Here is a 21,270-nt window from a genome sequence, read left to right as displayed (position 1 = left end):
ACGTTCATGCGAGGTGTACAGCAAAGTGTTAAAAAAAACTCATTCACACGTTGCAGACAATTTGCCTGTGAAAATTTTCCTGCGGTGCAGATTTACATTTTATGCTGCGGAATAGTTGCATGTTTTATTGCAGAGTTTCCCCAATGGGGGAAGCCAAATGTTGCGATTTCTGCAGCTGCAAATTTTCCTGCGGTATCTGGGTCGGTTTTGCCGCAGAGTTTTCCGCAGCAAATCCGACCCATGCAATCATGTCCTAATTTATTTTATTTTTCATTTATTTTATTTATTTTTTGTTTTTGTTGTTTTTTTGTTTCTATGTCTTGATTTTCTGCCCGAAACTCCAAAACTTTCCTGATGAAAGAAAAATAAGATAATAAAAATTTGGATGAAACTCAAACGTCAAAAATGAGCCGAGTTGGGTGACCTATGATGGATACAAAGTGCTCGGCCTCATGCGCGCGAACGTGTTTTTGCGTCCGTCAAAATGCGGATGAATTGCGGACCCATTCATTTCTATGGGCCTGTGCGCACGACTGGTTTCCACGGTCGGTGCATTGGCCGGAAGCCCGGACTGCAAAAAAAAACGGGACAAATCATTATACGGTCCGGGCTCATTGAAATCAACGTGCGCACGGTCCGTGATTTGCGGATGACCCTCCGCGGACGTCCGTGCTGTAATCACCGCTGCGGCCGTGTTCATGAGGCCTTAGAGGGGACAAATAGGCCTTTCTCAGCCGCCTCCTGGTACTAGTCCATCCACCGCACGTGCTCATTGTGCTCCTTCCCCTCTTCCTATTCCTTGTAGGAGAGAAGACCGGTCTGAGGTTCACATGACCCTTCTACAAGGAGATGATAGTTGGGGCCCCTCATCATGGGCCGCTACACCCCCTTGTTTGCTGTCCGTTACCCCTGAGTTTGCTGCGAGTCTGGGGCCAGGATATCCGTTCTCTTGTGAGTTGTGAAACTTCTTCATCGTTTTGGGGAACTTCTTACAAGACGACGTCCTCCGTGGAACATTTTGGGAATTTTTTAGCTCGTTCATAAAAGAATCGATTGTCTGGGTTGTTTTGTAGTTTTTGTTTTTTCGGCACAGGATTTTTTTTTTGTCCTTTTTAATATCAGTGGTGACTGCAGATCCCCCTCCAGTTCTCGTCGGTTCTCTCCTCGTTCTGATGCGGAGTCTCCAAATCATGGAGTTTTTGGTGTATTGGATGCGGATGGCCGAGGTGGGTGAGGGGGGGGGGGGGTCTGTGGTGGGCAGCTGGGTTTGTACTGGTCGTGAAGGGGCAACTTTTATATATATATTTTTTTTTAAACACGTGGTCTTTTTGTTGCATTTTTTTCCAAAAAGCACATTGAATATTGCGGTAGAATTGTAATACGGCACGCATGGCGGCTGTGTACCAGGCACGGGAGAGGATTACCCAAATCTTGCAAGTGGAAAGGATTTGTTTAATATGAAAGTGTGTTTTTTTTCGTTTCTTCGCTAGTTTTTTTTTGTCATTCACCAATTTTGTAATTGTGTCATTTACCTCCGCTGCCTCGGATTTAACGGGATTATGATTCGGCTGCGGTCCTAGGTCACTCGGCTCTCTCAGTAGGAAATAGCTAGACAGAATTTTTAACCGCTTAATGGAGGACGACTCAAGGACTTTTCGGAATTTTTATTTTATTTTAGGGAAAAAGCTCTTCAAAAATTGCAGTTGGTGTGTAGGGGAGGGGGCATTCATAGCCTTTATTCATAGACCTGATTTGCTCCTTTCCTTGTGGACTATACATGGTTAAGAATATGTGGGCCGCCTACTGCTTCTCGGCCTTAAAAAAAATAAATAAATAAAGTCCCCTAAAATTTATAGCCCTAATTGTTCAGGGGCCGGCGCATTCATCTCTTCACACGGGTCTTCATAGTGGTGGTAAACCAGAGATACAAGGAGCTGTAGAACTGGTGCACTCACTATTCTGCTGGTGGAGTCACTGTGCACATACATTACTTATCCTGTACTGATCCTGAGTTACATCCTGTATTATACTCCACAGCTGCACTCACTATTCTGCTGGTGGAGTCACTGTGCACATACATTACTTATCCTGTACTGATCCTGAGTTACATCCTGTATTATACTCCACAGCTGCACTCACTATTCTGCTGGTGGAGTCACTGTGTACATACATGACTTATCCTGTACTGATCCTGTGTTATATCCTGTATTATACTCCAGAGCTGCACTCACTATTCTGCTGGTGGAGTCACTGTGTACATACATTACATTATTATCCTGTACTGATCCTGAGTTACATCCTGCATTATACTCCAGAGCTGCACTCACTATTCTGCTGGTGGAGTCACTGTGTACATGCATTACATTACTTATCCTGTACTGATCCTGAGTTACATCCTGCATTATACTCCAGAGCTGCACTCACTATTCTGCTGGTGGAGTCACTGTGTACATACATTACTTATCCTGTACTGATACTGAGTTACATCCTGTATTATACTCCAGAGCTGCGCTCACTATTCTGCTGGTGGAGTCACTGTGTACATACATTACATTACTTATCCTGTACTGATCCGGAGTTACATCCTGTATTATACTCCAGAGCTGCACTCACTATTCTGCTGGTGGAGTCACTGTGTACATACATTACATTACTTATCCTGTACTGATCCTGAGTTACATTCTGTATTATACTCCAGAGCTGCACTCACTATTCTGCTGGTGGAGTCACTGTGTACATACATTACATTACTTATCCTGTACTGATCCTGAGTTACATCCTGTATTATACTCCAGAGCTGTACTCACTATTCTGCTGGTGGAGTCACTGTGTACATACATTACATTACTTATCCTGTACTGATCCTGAGTTACATCCTGTATTATACTCCAGAGCTGCACTCACTATTCTGCTGGTGGAGTCACTGTGTACATACATTACATTACTTATCCTGTACTGATCCTGAGTTATATCCTGTATTATACTCCAGAGCTGCACTCACTATTCTGCTGGCTGTTTTTGGAAACTGTCAGCAAGCTTGTTGACAGACAGATGACTGTAAAGAACTAGTGACAGTTCCCAGAATGCAAAGCTCTGTGCAGACACTGAACAAGCAGGGAACACTGGGAGGTATGGGTTTAGTAATCTGTGGATATCCTGTATAACTCTTCAGGACAAGTAAAGTATTTCAATATTTGCTGAACTTGTAGATGTGAAGTGTAGGATTTGTATTCTGTGAGTGTCCCCTCCTGCGGTGAGTGCTGCTCGGTACAGACCATGTAATGAGTTTTGTCTCGGGGCATATAATGGATGCTGCGCAGCTTGTGGCAGGTTACGGAGCTCCGCAGGTGAACGGTTTGCACATTGTATTCTGTCTTCACCCGGAGTCTTCCTGGAGGCGACGTCACATAAATAATCTGTCCCTTCCAATTATTCTGCCAACCATACGCTCCTATAGCCTCTTACAGGGTAAGATATGGTTTTAAATTTTTTTATTTTTTATTTCTCCAATGCATCAGAAACAAATAAATAAAAGAATGAAGCAACTTTTCAAACAATGTTGATTAAAAAAAATATCCTACCTTTTTAATGTATACAGCTCCAGTGCAGAGCTATGTGTTTCCTTGGTTACAGACTACAAACAAGCCCTGTGTAGTCTGATCTTGTAGTCTTTTGTGTTACTGCCTTCCATCTTCCCCTCCTGCTGTCTGTAGGTTAGCAGGTGAATATCTATCAAGGCAATAAGTGGGGAACTGAAATTTAAAGGAATATTCCCCAAAAATTTGTTTTGGAGTCTTTGTTCAGGGAGGGGGGGGTGTCTGTTCTGGGGTCTGTATTCATTTAGGGGGTGTGATGAAGGGTCATATGTGTCATTTGTGATTCAACTACAGTAGTTTTTGGCATGCCTATATAAATGGACTGCTCAGTCTCCCTGATGTCCCTTCTAAATAGTTGGCGACTTATATTTTATATCGGTGAACGTAACTAATCATTTTATTTGTAAAGTCTCTTCCTTTAGAAACCCCATTTTCATACCTCCTTTTAAGGAATTCTGGGGTAATAGAGGGGGGTCCCCTGTTCAGGATCCTCATCTCTTGGGCAGAGTGGAGAGCGGTTACATAGAGCGTCTCTCTCTGGAGGACCTGTCCTGTCCTGTATTACACAGACAACACATTGATATGAATGGACACTGTGTAATACTTCATTTCTCCTGTGGTGGTGCTGCAGGGAAACGGAATATTTACTGATCGAATTCCCCACAGATCACAGCTGATCGCTGGGGGTCCCAGTAGGGGGAAACTTTGTGATCAGATTATTGTCAATGGATCCTTCTAAGAAGTAGGCATTGTCCAAAGTGGGCGTTTATCAATATGTTATGGGTGGATAATAAACTGGGGACCCGCTCATTCAAGACCCCAGTGGAGAGCTGCTACAAAGGGCATCTGTCTCTGGAGGACCCCATGCGTCTGTACATTACACTGACGCACCATTGATTTTAATTAGAACTGTGTAATGTTAGGTTTCTCCTGTGGTGGCGCTGCAGGGAATCTGAATACTTGCTGACCAGTTTCCCTCCAGATTACAACTGATCGCTGGGGTCCCAGCAGTAAGACACGATGCGATCAGTAATTGTAACAAAAAGGAATTATGTATAAAATAAACAACCCCTTTAAGGAGAGTATTGTCAGCACAATGCTGACTGAGTCTAAGTGGCAGCCAGTAGAATCAGAATGCAGCTCTGGATGTGACTGGAGTATAATGCATGGTGTAACAGAGGGGCAGTACAGGCACGCTGGTGCCCAATATACTCTGAACAATGTTGTTCTGTACTGTAATATGGTGATAATGTAACAGTTTACCTATATAACAATTACCAGCTGCAGTTTAGTGTCAGTATTACTGTGATTAGAATCGCGTTCTCTTTCATGTTTTATAACTCGTTTATTTTGCCGCTACATCTCGTTACTGATTTATAACCTGCAGTGAGAGACACCGATAACAGCGGCCACAGTTAAGTTTCGTTTCTCATGGTGAATCATTTTGCTTTCCAATTCCCACCTGCTCGTCTGGTTTTGTGTGTGATATTAATACAGGCACGTTTCCTTTCCGCTCTGTGCAGGTGACGCGGAGGTTGAAAGATGTCTGTAGCTGGAGGTGATATAAGATCAAAGTCTGTAAAATGGATGAAATTAAATCAGACTCTAGTCACAGCCAAAGCTGCATTCAGTATTCTTTTGGTTTCCTGCTACCAGAGTGCAGTGCGTTGCTGGAACTCAGCTTATCTATGATGCTGTTGGGCCACGTCATTAGACCTTTAATACAAGTTCAAGAAGGCACTTGTATTATGCTTGTGTGAAACCGGTCTTCACAAACTCCTATTTGTTTTTTTCTGTAACCTGGAGCATAAATGATTTTTTTTTACAAGCCGTGCAGCTTTCAATTGATAAAGTCCTATTAACAGTCCGCCGGTAGACTCCAGCCACACACACAGCTGCTTTCAGAATTCTTTTGGTTTCCTGTAACCATATGGCGGTGTATTATGGGAGCTTGGATAACTGTTGTCCAGTTGGATTCAGTACCACTCTACTACCAGTCATAATATTCAGCACAAACAGGCTCTTGGAGCTAAGCATAGGAGCCATATTTATGAATTTCAATATGTAGAATCAGGAATGCAGCTCTGTATGTGACTGGAGTAGAATACAATGACAATCGTCTTTTGGCTCTTAAATGTTTTAATCTAGTTTTCAATATGATCCCCATTAATGGAAAGCGACATCGGACCACTGATAACATACCTATAACCCATACATCACATATAGGGGGCCTCCTAATACAACACTGTTACCAGCTGGGACAGTAGGACCTTTAAGGAAACCTAAGTGTATCAGATTTATTTTGGTGATTAAAGTTGCTTTCAATACTTTCTCTGCACACATTAGTGTCACTTAAGTCAATGTTACCTTTTTGATCCACCTGTGTGGTCTGCTTGGTTGAGGTACATCGATGACGTTTTCTTTTTCTATAAGCCAGGAATAGACCAGCAGTGTGCAGATAAGAGGTGTTAGGAGTGGCTTTACTTTTTCTTCCCTGAGTTAATTTAAACTTTCCAGGTACAAAAAAATCAAAATCCCAAAACATAATTAGTTTTTTTTTTTTTTTTAGAATTCTAGATTTTTTTTAAGTTGATAATAATAATAATAATAATGGAAAAAGTTGTACCGCGTTCAGACTGGCTACTACCGCACATGTAAAAAGCTAAAATGTAATTTTTTTGTTTTACAGTCCGTGTGTTAACAAAAAGTTATTCTGGTTTTTATTTGTGTGACGTTATCATTGGCTCATAAAATCTATGTTGTACTACAGGAGCCTAGATAGGCAGGTTGACACAGCTGTGCACTAAATGTGTTCAGGATGTTCATCCCAATATTTTAGGAGTGAGAGTCTATATGTTCATTACACTATCAGTAGAGTGTCTGGTTATAATTACGAACTGGCTTTATTTAGCTGTGAATTGCATTGTACTGCAGGTGACTAGATAGGTCGGTTGACACAACTGCGGACTAGTGATCATTGGATGACCATGCTGATGACATTCACTGCGCATTTGTGTCAACCTGCCTATCTAGTCTGATGCAATTCAGCGCTAATAAAACCAGTTAGTAATTATAACCCGACACTCTAGTGATCGTGTAATGAACAAATTGCTAACATTTAGTCCACATTTGGGACATCTTGCCTATCTAGTCTCCAGCAGAAAAATGTAGGTATTCAGCACCAGGCGAGCCACTGTCAATATAATCTCACACTATAGTGATTGTGTAATGACCATGTTCATGACATGCAGAATGTGAGGTTATATTGATTGAATACCTCAATTGTTCGGCTAAAGACCAAATAGGCAGGTTGGCACAACTGTGGACTGAATAGTCTGTCTAATTGTGATGACAGAGGTGGGGGGGTTACAAAGACTGTATTGAGGCTCAAATCTACTGCTGGAGACTAGATAGGCAGGATGACACGACTAGGAGTAGATTGTGGGGTGTTAATGACTGAATTGCAGTCCAATTCTATTGCTGGAGACTAGATAAGCAGGATTCCACGAGCGTAAATCACGTCCGTGTGACGGCCGTTAAAACAACGACCGTCACGCGGACTCAAGCATTTCAATGGGGCCATTAACATGATCGTGGTTTCAACAGAGCGTGTGAACACTCCGTTGAAAAATAGGGCATGTCCTATTTTACTGCGTGTCACGCATCGCTCCATAGACTGTAGTCTGTGGGGGATCCGTGACAACGTGTCCCGCACGGGTCCACCTCGCACTTGGAAAACGGCAGTTTTTCACGGCTGAGGTGGGCAACGTTCATCTGAATGTAGCCTTCGAGGGAGACTGCTGTGTGCATACCCATACTTTCTGAGGACTAATAGGCTATAGGGGTCATTTAATACCATAAGCACCTACCAGAAAGCAGAAACCTCCTGCTGCGCTATTTATACAGTATAGATGTGGGCAATTTGAATTTTTCCGCAGACATCTTTGTTATTGGGTCTCTCCCACCGCTAAGCGAAAAGTTTTTGTAGACGCAACTATTATTATTTTGAGCATTTTTTGATTTTTTTTTAATTGATTTAACGCCAAAATATGGACCTCGAGAAAATTCGGCAGAGCAGCTTCTACTGATGATTTTGTATCATTTCTAATTTGTTCTTCTCTGCAATTTTAGGTGAAAGTTACACAAGAGCTGAAAAACATTCAAGCCGAACAGATGACGAAGCTGCAAGCCAAGCATCAGGCAGAATGTGATCTTCTAGAAGATATGAGGTAAGACCTTTTCCCGCATACCCCACTGGATTCCTATCCTGTTTGCTCGGCCCCCTCCTCTTTATTTTGGAAGAACAGTTGGTATTCAGCAAACTCCAGAAACCGTCAGTGGAATTTCCTCCCGTCCTTCCTGTCGGTGGCCCGCCGAGCTGTCACACAGCTGGAAAATGTAGCCGTAACGAGTGAGCAGGCCGCAGCGTTAAAGCGATATCGCCAATTATTCCGTTCAAACGCGACGGGACTCTTAAAGAGACTTCTGTGATTGGCCAGAAATTATTGGGGTGGTCTGGCTGAGAAAACCCATTGTCGTACACCCGATTAGTGAATTCAGAGTCAATAGGGTGGGGTTCCTGGTTCAGGATCCTCATCTCTTGGCCAAAGTGGAGAGCGGTTATAAAGAGCGTCTCTCTCTGGAGGACCCGTCCTGTGTTACACAGACAACACATTGATATGAATGGACACTGTGTAATACTTAATTTCTCCTGTAGTGGCGCTGCAGGGAAATTTAATACTTACTGCCTGACATAGACTTTAAAAGGAGCGGCAGAGCGCATGCTCGACTGCTGCTTTATATGAGGAACGGGGGACTCTGGACCCCCATTCGAGTGATTGTGGGGCCCCCAGGGATCCTACATTTTTCACTTATTCTAGGGATAGTGATAAATGTATTTTGTGGGAAACTCCTTTAAGAACCAGTTTCTGTCCCAGTATTGGCTGCACTAATGGTGGGAGATAAAAGGGCCCCGTTTGATTCTACCCTCATGAGAGGTCTGTTTTTAAGTACACACTTTACTAATTGTTAGTATTTTAGTAATTTTGGCGCAATTTTTCATTGTGCCGTTCCTCTGTTATTCCTCCTGGAAATGTATGACACTGCTCAGTCAGTGCTAACCATGTCAGACGGAGTACAGGCACGCCTCATTGACAATGGGAAATGGTAGCACTGAGTTGTCAGTTTATTCATTCATTTCCGGGAGGAATAACAGAGGAACAATATTTTGTTTTCAAAAGTTGATGTTTATTTTCAGAGATTTGTGCGGGGATCACCCCATTGCCACCATTAGTCTGATGTATCACACGTTGCTACAAAACAAATGGCGCAGTGCCTTCACAAATACGCAGCATGCTGGGATCGCCACTTTTTTTTTTTCTGTGGGACTTTTGCCAGCGTGACACGTTGTATTTGTCCTTGGGGCGATAGTGATACTGTGGTATGGGATCTGGAGTTTTATAACTGGTAGTAAAGCTTATCTGTGAGGTCTGATCCTTCTGCAAAGTGATGAGCTATGATGACGGGTCAAATATGAACCGGAAACACTGCGGGTCCCGTAATTAGGACCCTTTAAAATGCTTCAGACCCTAATATGATGTAATTTATTAAACGTCTTTGCAGTAACAGCCGATTCTGTTCATCCTGAGCTTTGTGGTTCATCATTACAGTCTACCAGAGCCCTGAATGGCAAATCTTAATAGTAATACATCTATACGTAACCTGCTCCCTAAGCAAAGTTTACATTGTGGAGTCTGGGAAAGTTGGGTGACAACCCGTTTGTCTGAATATCCACTTTCCCCTATTAATTTGTCTGTGTTAGTGTCAGTCTTAACTGTAGATTTGTCATTCTATTCATGAACCAGGAGGCTCAGGATGAACAAAATTAAAAGTTTGATGCTTCAAAGCGATTGTGGGAGGAGAGAGAAATAAATCGCAGACGTGAATTTGGTCGGTCGGAGGTCAGTACGGAAAAATTCCTGGCACTAAAGAGTGGACTTTGAGAGGATCTGGAGGTTGCATTTCTGGGATGGGTGTGTAGACGTAACGCTGTAGGATGAGGCTGACCGCTGGTGGAGGCTGCAGGTCATCGATTTAAAGGGGTTGTCCTCTCTGAACCTCCCCTGTCATGTGTTGGGTCATAAAGCTGACCAGAGGGTGGGGTCCTGCCTCTTGCTATTGCGGGTGAACCGGCCAGAAACCTTGATTTCAATGGATGTCCATGTAAAAGAGGCGCTGTCGCCCGTTTACTACTTCTCGATTTCCTACCTAATCTAATAAACGCTAAAGACTAAAGACAAAGTTCTCATCATTTTTAGGTTTATGCAAATTTTTTATAAATGCCCAACTGGGCATTGTACAGAAAATTGTATGACGCTGACCAATCGGCGTCATACACTTCTCTTCATTCATTCCCAGCTTTATTCACAGCACAGCGTGATCTCGCGAGATCACGCTGTGACGTGACTTCCTCCCGCAGGTCCTTCGCCGGAACGACGGGAGAATGACCAGACATCGCCTCCAGCCGTGCCAGGACTGTTGCTGAGGAGGATTATCGTCCTGGAGCCGATGTCTTGTCATTCTCCCGTCGCTCCGGTGAAGGACCTGCGGGTGTAAGTGATGTCACAGCATCATCTCGCGAGATCACGCTGTGCTGTGAATAAAGCTGGGCATGAATGAAGAGAAGTGTATGACGCTGATTGGTCACGTCATACTCTTTCAACCTGGGAGAGTCATTGATTGGCACAGTACAGCTCCACGTCCCTGTGCTATCGCCTCATGGTGACCAATCACAAAGCAGTGTCCAATGTTTATGACTTTTGATAGGTTGAGCAGTAAAGCATTGTCTACTATTGCTGCAACTAATCTGCAGCATGTGAATATACCCTTAGGTGGAGGAGTTTAACGACCAGTGTGTTTTGGTCACAACGGCCCTTTTTTTTATTTTTTATTATTATGGGTGAATTGTATAAAAATAATTGATTTCTTTTTTATTTTTGTAGTTCTTTTATTTTTTACATTTGCAAATTTACGCTAAAATAAAGCATTAGAATGGGTTTCCTATTTTGCTTGTTTTGATATATAATATGTAGAGTCCCAGGTGATCGGGGGATGGACTGTGGTAACGTTTGGTTCAGCGCGGTGTGTGTGTGTGTGTGTGTGTGTGTGTGTGTGTGTTTTTGTTTTGTTTTACTTTTAGGCCGTGTTCACACTGAGTTTTTTTTCCGCGGAAACCGCAGCAAAAAACGTCTGAAATTGACTCCCATTGATTTCAAGGCGGAGGCATTTTTTCCCGCGAGCAAAAAAAAAACGCTTGCGGGAGAAAGAAGCGACATGCATTTTCCGCCTCAAAACCCCATTGAAATCAATGGGAGCCGCAAATAGATGCTTTTGTTTGCCGCGATTTTTGCCGCATTTTTCGCCTAAAAAACGCTTACAGTTTTTTACTTTCTCTCTTGAAGAAATAGGGGGAAAAAACCCTTAAAAACTGCAGCTAATATCGCAGCAAAAAAAACGCGTGTGGTGCAGCCCCGCTTAAAAAAAAAAAACCGGAGCTGATTTTTCCAGGCAGAATTTTCTGCCTTAAAAAAAAAACTCCATGTAAACAGGGCCTTAGTTTTTATTTTTTTGTGTCGTTTTTTTGTCTTGTTTTTTTTTGTTTTGTATAGTTTTTTTGCATATTTTTGTATACATAATGAGGTTATAACCGTTTTCTGGGTGTAACTGGGGCATCATAGGATCCTCCGTTACAGGGGAAAGGCACAATGTGACGATCGCCGATCTCAGGTCACGTCACAGGGGTGAACTACACTACTGAGTTTATTAATTTACCTCATAAATCCACGCCCACCTACTCTAGATGACAGGATTATGCTAAATTACTCCCGTAGTTTCCAACACCCCAATAATTTATACCACAGTATGCTACCACCACCTATACTTATCTAGGCAATAGGGGCCTACGTCTCTATGTTCCCTTAACACCAGTTCCTATAACACAGGTTATCTAAATTGAACATAAAATACAGGTAACGTTCCTCACCTTCGGAAGATTAAGTTCTGTAAGACTACAAGGAAGAGACTTATGTAATATTTCAGATTTAATACACAATAGTGCAGTGCAATACATACAATAGTTGTCAGAATAAAAGATTAAAAATATACATACAGTTACAATGCAATCAAACAGTTTATGAAAATAAAAGGGATAAAATAAAACAGAACAAAACCTTACTGATGTACAGCGGCGATATCCTGGCTGTGGGGACAGCTGAAAATATGGGCAGTCACTCCAACCGAGATATGGATCCCCAACGACTGACACTGACCCTCACTTCTCATGGCATTTTAAACCCAGTTTTTTCCCTCCAGTTCACTGGCTGGTGATGTCACTGAGAGGAGGCTGTTCATATGATAATGAAGGGTACTCCTCCCATTACACAGTTGTATTTCTATAGAGAAACATAAAAGTGATCATGTGTCCTTGCAGGAATCCCCTAGAAATATAATATTACCTGCATTCACCTGTGCAGACATTTACCAACCAGGGCATATCAAACACCACTATAATAGGCCCATGTTTTTAGCCAATAGCCAATCCCAGGTAGTTCCTCTGAGTGTAGGGATCTGAATTTGACATATATATGAGGGCTATTTTCCCTGATCATAACTAGCTATGTGGGTCATTACAAATATAAATTATGACGGGGTTTGCCTTGATGTATCATACTTTCTTTGAACACCATGCCATTCTCCCATGTTTCTCCTGGTCCACAGACAGACACACCACAGGCATCCATTTGCATAGCTTTAGATGTTTGGTCAGGATGTTTGGTCAGCCCTAGTGACAAATCCTTAATCAGCACATCTCGCACCTTGGTGAGGAAAGAGCCAATTAAACATTTGTCAGACAGTGGACATCCTTTGATGGCCAAAGATCTGCATTTCCTATGCAAATCAGATGTATCTTCTGTGTCAGAGGGAGTTATGAAATTACCTCCTAGTAACCTACTTTTGATTCTCTTACCTATAATACCACACACAACATTAGTCACAGGCTGAGCTGCTCTGGTGCTGCTAAGACCCAGCAACCCTGCCATGCCAGGGGGACACCTGCCGATCACGGGAATGCCGGGTCAAAAAAAACCAATGATGCTGCCTCTACCCACTACATCGCGCTCATTGGGCGCGGCGTAGGTTGCAATAGAGGAGACGGAAGAAGTTTCAAGCTCCTTCTTCTCCGGGTCCGATGGCTGTCGATGAGGGCACCGGACCTGCTCCGGCCACAGTGCAGCAGCCGTATATTTACAATATATTAATTGATATGAACCGCGCCTGTACCGGTTATATACATTTGCGCTATGGACTTCATCAGATGAAGGACTAGGTGCTCTCAGCATCCGAGTAGAAGCATGATGGGTGTTATAATCACCGCCATTCTCTGGTGAGATACATTTTTTAGCATTCCAGAAATGTGAAGATAATCACTGCCGCATGTGCGGTCTTTTTTCCGGAATTTTCCATCAAAACTTTTAGGAATCATTAACAGCCCTGATATTGGGCCGAGTGCCCGAAATGAATTTTTTGGGTGGCCCGTGGTATCATGGGTGGGTCGTGGTCTGTTTTTGCACCCAATGCACAGTGTTTACTGTCGGGAGAGTCACGTGACCTGACATTACGCCGGAACTCGGGGTGCATTATCCGGATATCGGGCTGAGAACTCGCAGCTGCTACATCCATTATTGCTCCTCGGTTGGAGTTTGGATGTTCACTGGAAACGGATGTAAAGCAAACACGAGAGGCCGTGCAAAAAGCCAGCGCAGGAATGTCAAGTATTTACAGCTACAAGACGGCAGCACGAGCAATGTCATACTCCATGTTCTGCTCTGTAATACATGAACTAAGCATTATCGTTCTACGGGGGTCCCTGTATCCAGAGATGAGAGCTCCTCATGGGCGGGGCAGAGCTAGCAGTCACAACCGGGCCCTAGCGCCCCCCCGAAGGCCCTTCCGCCACCCAAGATGACCCGTAACTGTTGAAGGGCTCCTGTACAGATTTCACATCGGGCCCCCAAAGCTTCCTGCCAATCTGGGGAAGCAGAAATCAATAAAAAAAAATTGTTGGACAAATGAGCATTTTGACCCACGGGCCATTTTATCGTTGCAGGGGTCTATGGAGTGGGGTCGCCCTGTAGATGTTCACAATGTATAATCAGAAGTGTGGCTGGTTCAAGCTCCCACATTCATCTACTTAGGACAGGAGGGCACTCTACTTGTTGCACCCCTAATTTCAAACTGAGCTGGCCCTTGCCCCCTCCCCCTTATATGTTAACCTTTTAGTGCTTTATATATACGTAGACACCAGTGAAGGTCCACACTACACATAGGGAAGAAAGATGGGGCCGATCTCAACGGAGTCCCTTTTGGAAATTTTTGAATGGGCCCATATGAGTCGCATGGGCTTCCATTATGGTTCGTTTGCCCTTGTGGTTGAGTTCTGCTCATACTGATAATTCTCACGCTCTATTCTCCACTGGGCTTTCTACCATTCTCTGATTACATTGCAGTTGTTTTTTATTTTTATTTTTTATTTTTTTTTCTAGATTCATTGGATTTGGGTAACATTTGGTGGACATTAACAGGATGTCTGATGTGCATTGTATAAAATCTTCCCCCTTATTTAAAGTTATGTCACCATTGGAATTCGAATGACTGTCCCTTTAAATTTTTACTTTGGCAGAAGACCTATGCGGAAATCAATTAGTTAGGTCTGAAAGTTCAGTTTGGTCATCAGGAGGCTACAGAAGTGTAATCAGCGATTGTTGGGAAATCACGACTCCCACCAGATACGCCCTGATGGAGTATGCTGCTGGTCAGCTAGTTTCCATGGTCGGGGGCATTGGGGTCACTTGGTGGGAGGACTGAAGGGGGGGGGGGGAGGCACCGATCCGGTCTTGTAATTTCAGTCCGTCTTGGTTCTGTGGACACGTTGATCCTTGAAGACTGAGGTCAATGAAATTTCCTCCACGTTCTCAAGGCTTGCAAACGAGAAACTGGTTCCCATGGGAGCTCCTGGTGATTCCCACAGCGAATTGTGGGACTTATTGGGACGTTGTTTTTACTGAGGCCAAAATTTCCAGTCTTATTGATGTGATGCCAACGTGGTCTGCGCAAAATACCGGGTCTTGGTTGCAAAGAGGTGCCGGGTGGATGTAGGAAGGTGGAGAGCGCAATAATATGGCAATTTCCTAATGTGTTGCTTTTATTAGAAGCCCTTCAGGCGGCATTTTTAGTCTATGTAAAAAAGAACCCAGACTTAGCCGGTTCTACTAAAGGGTAATCAAAGAATGGTGGCGGAGTGCCAATTGTGTGACCAAATACACGTGTTGTGATCTACAATGCATTCAGAAAGTCTTCAGACCCTTGACATTTTTTCACATTTTTGTTATTTTGAGTACTTGGAAAATGAAAAAAAATGTTCCCCCCATTATTCTGCACTTCACACCCCATAATGAGAAAGTGAAAACAGAATGTTAGTTTTTTTGCAAATTTATTGAAAATTAAAAACTAAAATCTTAGTTGAAGCCCCTTTGGCAGTGATAACGGCCTCCAGTCTTCTTGGGTTTGATGGCACAGGGATTGCACACCCGGATTTGGTGATTTTCTGCCATTCTTCTCTGGAGATCCTCTCGAGCTCTGTCAGGTTGGATGGTGAAGTCGGTGGACAATCATTTTAAGGTCTCTCCAGAGATATTCAAGTCAGGGCTCTGGCCGGGCCACCTAACGACTTTAACAGAGTTGTCCCCCCCGCCTCTCCTGTGTTGTCCCCCCCGCCTCTCCTGTGTTGTCCCCCCCGCCTCTCCTGTGTTGTCCCCCCCGCCTCTCCTGTGTTGTCCCCCCCGCCTCTCCTGTGTTGTCCCCCCCGCCTCTCCTGTGTTGTCCCCCCCGCCTCTCCTGTGTTGTCCCCCCCGCCTCTCCTGTGTTGTCCCCCCCGCCTCTCCTGTGTTGTCCCCCCCGCCTCTCCTGTGTTGTCCCCCCCCCCGCCTCTCCTGTGTTGTCCCCCCCCCCGCCTCTCCTGTGTTGTCCCCCCCCCGCCTCTCCTGTGTTGTCCCCCCCCGCCTCTCCTGTGTTGTCCCCCCCCCGCCTCTCCTGTGTTGTCCCCCCCCGCCTCTCCTGTGTTGTCCCCCCCCCGCCTCTCCTGTGTTGTCCCCCCCCGCCTCTCCTGTGTTGTCCCCCCCTGCCTCTCCTGTGTTGTCCCCCCCTGCCTCTCCTGTGTTGTCCCCCCCCGCCTCTCCTGTGTTGTCGTCCCCCCCCGCCTCTCCTGTGTTGTCGTCCCCCCCCGCCTCTCCTGTGTTGTCGTCCCCCCCCGCCTCTCCTGTGTTGTCGTCCCCCCCCGCCTCTCCTGTGTTGTCGTCCCCCCCCGCCTCTCCTGTGTTGTCGTCCCCCCCCGCCTCTCCTGTGTTGTCGTCCCCCCCCGCCTCTCCTGTGTTGTCGTCCCCCCCGCCTCTCCTGTGTTGTCGTCCCCCCCCGCCTCTCCTGTGTTGTCGTCCCCCCCCCCCCGCCTCTCCTGTGTTGTCGTCCCCCCCCGCCTCTCCTGTGTTGTCGTCCCCCCCCGCCTCTCCTGTGTTGTCCCGTCCCCCCCCGCCTCTCCTGTGTTGTCCCGTCCCCCCCCGCCTCTCCTGTGTTGTCCCGTCCCCCCCCGCCTCTCCTGTGTTGTCCCGTCCCCCCCCGCCTCTCCTGTGTTGTCCCGTCCCCCCCCGCCTCTCCTGTGTTGTCCCGTCCCCCCCCGCCTCTCCTGTGTTGTCCCGTCCCCCCCCGCCTCTCCTGTGTTGTCCCGTCCCCCCCGCCTCTCCTGTGTTGTCCCGTCCCCCCCCGCCTCTCCTGTGTTGTCCCGTCCCCCCCGCCTCTCCTGTGTTGTCCCGTCCCCCCCGCCTCTCCTGTGTTGTCCCGTCCCCCCGCCTCTCCTGTGTTGTCCCGTCCCCCCCGCCTCTCCTGTGTTGTCCCGTCCCCCCCGCCTCTCCTGTGTTGTCCCGTCGTCCCCCCGCCTCTCCTGTGTTGTCCCGTCGTCCCCCCGCCTCTCCTGTGTTGTCCCGTCGTCCCCCCGCCTCTCCTGTGTTGTCCCGTCGTCCCCCCGCCTCTCCTGTGTTGTCCCGTCGTCCCCCCGCCTCTCCTGTGTTGTCCCGTCGTCCCCCCGCCTCTCCTGTGTTGTCCCGTCGTCCCCCCGCCTCTCCTGTGTTGTCCCGTCGTCCCCCCGCCTCTCCTGTGTTGTCCCGTCGTCCCCCCGCCTCTCCTGTGTTGTCCCGTCGTCCCCCCGCCTCTCCTGTGTTGTCCCGTCCCGTCCCCCCGCCTCTCCTGTGTTGTCCCGTCCCGTCCCCCCGCCTCTCCTGTGTTGTCCCGTCCCGTCCCCCCGCCTCTCCTGTGTTGTCCCGTCCCGTCCCCCCGCCTCTCCTGTGTTGTCCCGTCCCGTCCCCCCGCCTCTCCTGTGTTGTCCGTCCCCCCCCCCGCCGCCTCTCCTGTGTTGTCCGTCCCCCCCCCGCCGCCTCTCCTGTGTTGTCCCCCCCCCCGCCTCTCCTGGGTTGTCCGCACCCCCCCGACCTCTCTGGTTTTGTCCCCCACGCCACTCCTTTGTGGTCTTGGCTGTGTGCTTAGGGTCATTGTTTTGTTGGAAGTTGAACCTTCGGCCCAGTCTGAGGTCCAGAGCACTCTGGATCAGGTTTTCATTAAAGTGAAGCTAAATGTTTGACAAACTTTTGACATGTCAGAAGTTTGGGTTGGTGGGGGTCCGAGCACTGTGACCCCCACCAATCGCTAGAATGAAGCCGTTGAAGTGCTCGCGTGAGCGCTGAACCGCTTTGTTTCTGTTCAGCTTTTTCCGGAAAGCAGATGTATCGGAGTACGGGCTCATAGACTTTCTACTGACTCCGTACACCGATACATTTATTTCCGGAAAAAGCTGAACAGACACGAAGCGGCCGAGCGCTCACACGAGACCTTCAGCTGCTTTGTTCTAGAGATTGGTGGGGGTCTCCGTGCTCTGACCTCCACCAATCCAAACTTCTGACATGTCACTATGACATGTCAGAAGTTTGTCGAACGTTTAGCTGCACTTTAGGAATGTCTCTGCACTTTGGTCAGGGTTGAGAGAAAGATGAATGGACCAGTCTCCCTGTCCCAGCCGCTGAAAAACACCCCCCACAGCAAGACGCTGCCACCCCCATTCTTCACTGTAGGGGTGGTATTGGGCAGGTGATGGGCAGCGCCTGGTCTCCTCCCCACATGACGCTTAGAATTGAGGCCTAAAAGTAAAATCTTGGTTTCATCAGTCCACATAATTTTGTTTCTCAGTCTGAGAGTCCCACTATATACAAGAATATAACTACTATAATACTGCCCCCTATATACAAGAATATAACTACTATAATACTGTTCCTATATACAAGAATATAACTACTATAATACTGCCCCTATATACAAGAATATAACTACTATAATACTGCTCCTATATACAAGAATATAACTACTATAATACTGCCCCCTATATACAAGAATATAACTACTATAATACTGCCCCCTATATACAAGAATATAACTACTATAATACTGCCCCCTATATACAAGAATATAACTACTATAATACTGCCCTCTATATACAAGAATATAACTACTATAATACTGCTCCTATATACAAGAATATAACTACTATAATACTGCCCCCTATATACAAGAATATAACTACTATACTACTGCCCCCTATATACAAGAATATAACTACTATAATACTGCTCCCTATATACAAGAATATAACTACTATAATACTGCCTCCTATATACAAGAATATAACTACTATAATACTGCCTCCTATATACAAGAATATAACTACTATAATACTGCTCCTATATACAAGAATATAACTACTATAATACTGCCCCGATATACAAGAATATAACTACTATAATACTGCTCCTATATACAAGAATATAACTACTATAATACTGCTCCTATATACAAGAATATAACTACTATAATACTGCCCCCTATATACAAGAATATAACTACTATAATACTGCCCCTATATACAGAATATAACTACTATAATACTGCTCCCTATATACAAGAATATAACTACTATAATACTGCTCCTATATACAAGAATATAACTACTATAATACTGCCCCCCTATATACAAGAATATAACTACTGTAATACTGCTCCTATATACAAGAATATAACTACTATAATACTGCCACCTATATACAAGAATATAACTACTATAATACTGCTCCCAATATACAAGAATATAACTACTATAATACTGCCCCTATATACAAGAATATAACTACTATAATACTGCTCCTATATACAAGAATATAACTACTATAATACTGCCCCGATATACAAGAATATAACTACTATAATACTGCTCCTATATACAAGAATATAACTACTATAATACTGCTCCTATATACAAGAATATAACTACTATAATACTGCCCCCTATATACAAGAATATAACTACTATAATACTGCCCCTATATACAGAATATAACTACTATAATACTGCTCCTATATACAAGAATATAACTACTATAATACTGCTCCTATATACAAGAATATAACTACTATAATACTGCTCCTATATACAAGATTATAACTACTATAATACTGCTCCTATATACAAGAATATAACTACTATAATACTGCTCCTATATACAAGATTATAACTACTATAATACTGCCCCCTATATACAGGAATATAACTACTATAATAATGCCTCCTATATACAGGAATATAACTACTATAATACTGCCCACTATATACAAGAATATAACTACTATAATACTGCCCCTATATACAAGAATATAACTACTATAATACTGCCCCTATATACAAGAATATAACTACTATAATACTAACCCCTATATACAAGAATATAACTACTATAATACTGCCCCTATATACAAGAATAGAACTACTATAATACTGCCCCTATATACAAGAATATAACTACTATAATACTGCTCCTATATACAAGATTATAACTACTATAATACTGCTCCTATATACAAGAATATAACTACTATAATACTGCTCCTATATACAAGAATATAACTACTATAATACTTCTCCTATATACAAGAATATAACTACTATAATACTGCTCCTATATACAAGAATATAACTACTATAATACTGCTCTTATATACAAGAATATAACTACTATAATACTGCCCCTATATACAAGAATACAACTACTATAATACTGCCCCCTATATACAGGAATATAACTACTATAATACTGCTCGTATATACAGGAATTTAACTACTATAATCCTGCTCCTATAACAATACTATATACCATTGTCACATGTAAGGTTTGCAGTAGGACTGGGGCACATAAACGAGTCCTTGTGCCCGGAATGATCTGTTTCCTGTTTGGGTGCAGCGATCGCCTCCTGATTATACATGTTCAGTATTTCTGCTCTTTTTTTACGTGACTCCTTATTTGCATTCGCTGCCGTCCAGGTCAATATTCAAAATTCCGAACATTGACCTGCTGCTGGTTTGCTGACTCCGTGCTGAAATCTGTTACAATGTTTTTTCGCCGTGTACTTTTTGACCTTACATTATAGATGTTTTTGCAGCTCTGTTGTTCTTCACACCTCCCGCTAGTAAAATGAAGTCACTCAAAATATGTCCTCTTGGGTGGAATCCCATCATTTCCTATGGAAACGCTACCTACAGGCGTAAAATAAAGTGTTGGAACCCTCTTAGGAAAGTTAGATGACAACACCAAAGTCCCAAAATAACAACATTATATCTGCTTTATTTAGAGTTACATTCGATTTCTCTCACTTTCTTCTCTGGCTGTGTCAGTCTCCACTGCAGTTCTGTCATTCTATTCATGATACAGGAGCTCATGATGAACATACGTAAAAAATAAACCCTTTTAAGCGCATTCTATTGCCTCCTGTTTCAGTTTTTCCACTTTCTTTTAACACTTACCAGGGTGTATTGACTAAAAGAACAATTCTCCTACAAGAGTTTATATAAAATAAGTGGCTGAGAGATTACCTGGGAAATGCAAATAAAGATCTAGATTCTGCATGTATTGCATGCCTACCCCACCTAAAGTTGTCTTACACACTCCCATAAAGCCATTAGGTCTCCCTAGGTCAATGCCTGTAAAGGTGCGTAAGTACCTGCACAGCTCTGCTATATGGGAATAGCCGTCCTGAAGACTTGTCAGTGAAGATCCCCCTTGAAACTCCTTAATCCTAAAATTAAAACATCACATATAATCTTGTGACTCCTGATATTGGATAAATAATATGGGAGGATTTATGTGTATGTCCCCTTTAAATTAAAGGGGTTGTCTAGGTGTAAATAGTAGAAGAGGCAAGAAAACCCCCCCAAAAAACTGGATCTCTGCGCTGAAGGGAGGAGGGTTGGGATACATTCAAATGTAATTTTAACTAAAAACTAATTTGACACTTCCCCTTTAAATTTAAAGGGATTGTCTAGTTTTTGACCACCTCTGTTCTGATGCCCGTTTATAACACCATTAGGTAATCTGGGCCCAAATTCTCATTCCCCCATTACTAACCCTTTCATGACCAACTACCCATCCTCTCTCAACCTTGCTCTTGGTCTTCCAATGTGAATAGTCACTTGTGC

At 44.3% G+C, this 21,270-nt stretch overlaps 1 protein-coding gene across 3 annotated transcripts in view; it reads left to right on the top strand.

Annotated features, from left to right (window-relative positions):
* Nucleotides 1-21,270, top strand: part of FCHSD2 (FCH and double SH3 domains 2) — a 162,406-nt gene that overhangs the window by 9,118 nt on the left and 132,018 nt on the right. For all 3 annotated transcript variants that reach the window (XM_075851328.1, XM_075851327.1, XM_075851326.1), the window contains exon 2: nucleotides 7,728-7,825. In XM_075851328.1, the coding sequence (XP_075707443.1) occupies nucleotides 7,728-7,825 (98 nt within the window). The remainder of the gene's footprint in view (nucleotides 1-7,727; nucleotides 7,826-21,270) is intronic.

This window comes from Rhinoderma darwinii, chromosome 2 (genome assembly GCF_050947455.1).
Source record: "Rhinoderma darwinii isolate aRhiDar2 chromosome 2, aRhiDar2.hap1, whole genome shotgun sequence".
In the NCBI taxonomy this organism is placed as follows: domain Eukaryota; kingdom Metazoa; phylum Chordata; class Amphibia; order Anura; family Rhinodermatidae; genus Rhinoderma; species Rhinoderma darwinii.
The sequence above is the reverse complement of the archived record's forward strand: the minus strand, read 5'-3'. Positions and strand labels throughout refer to the sequence as shown.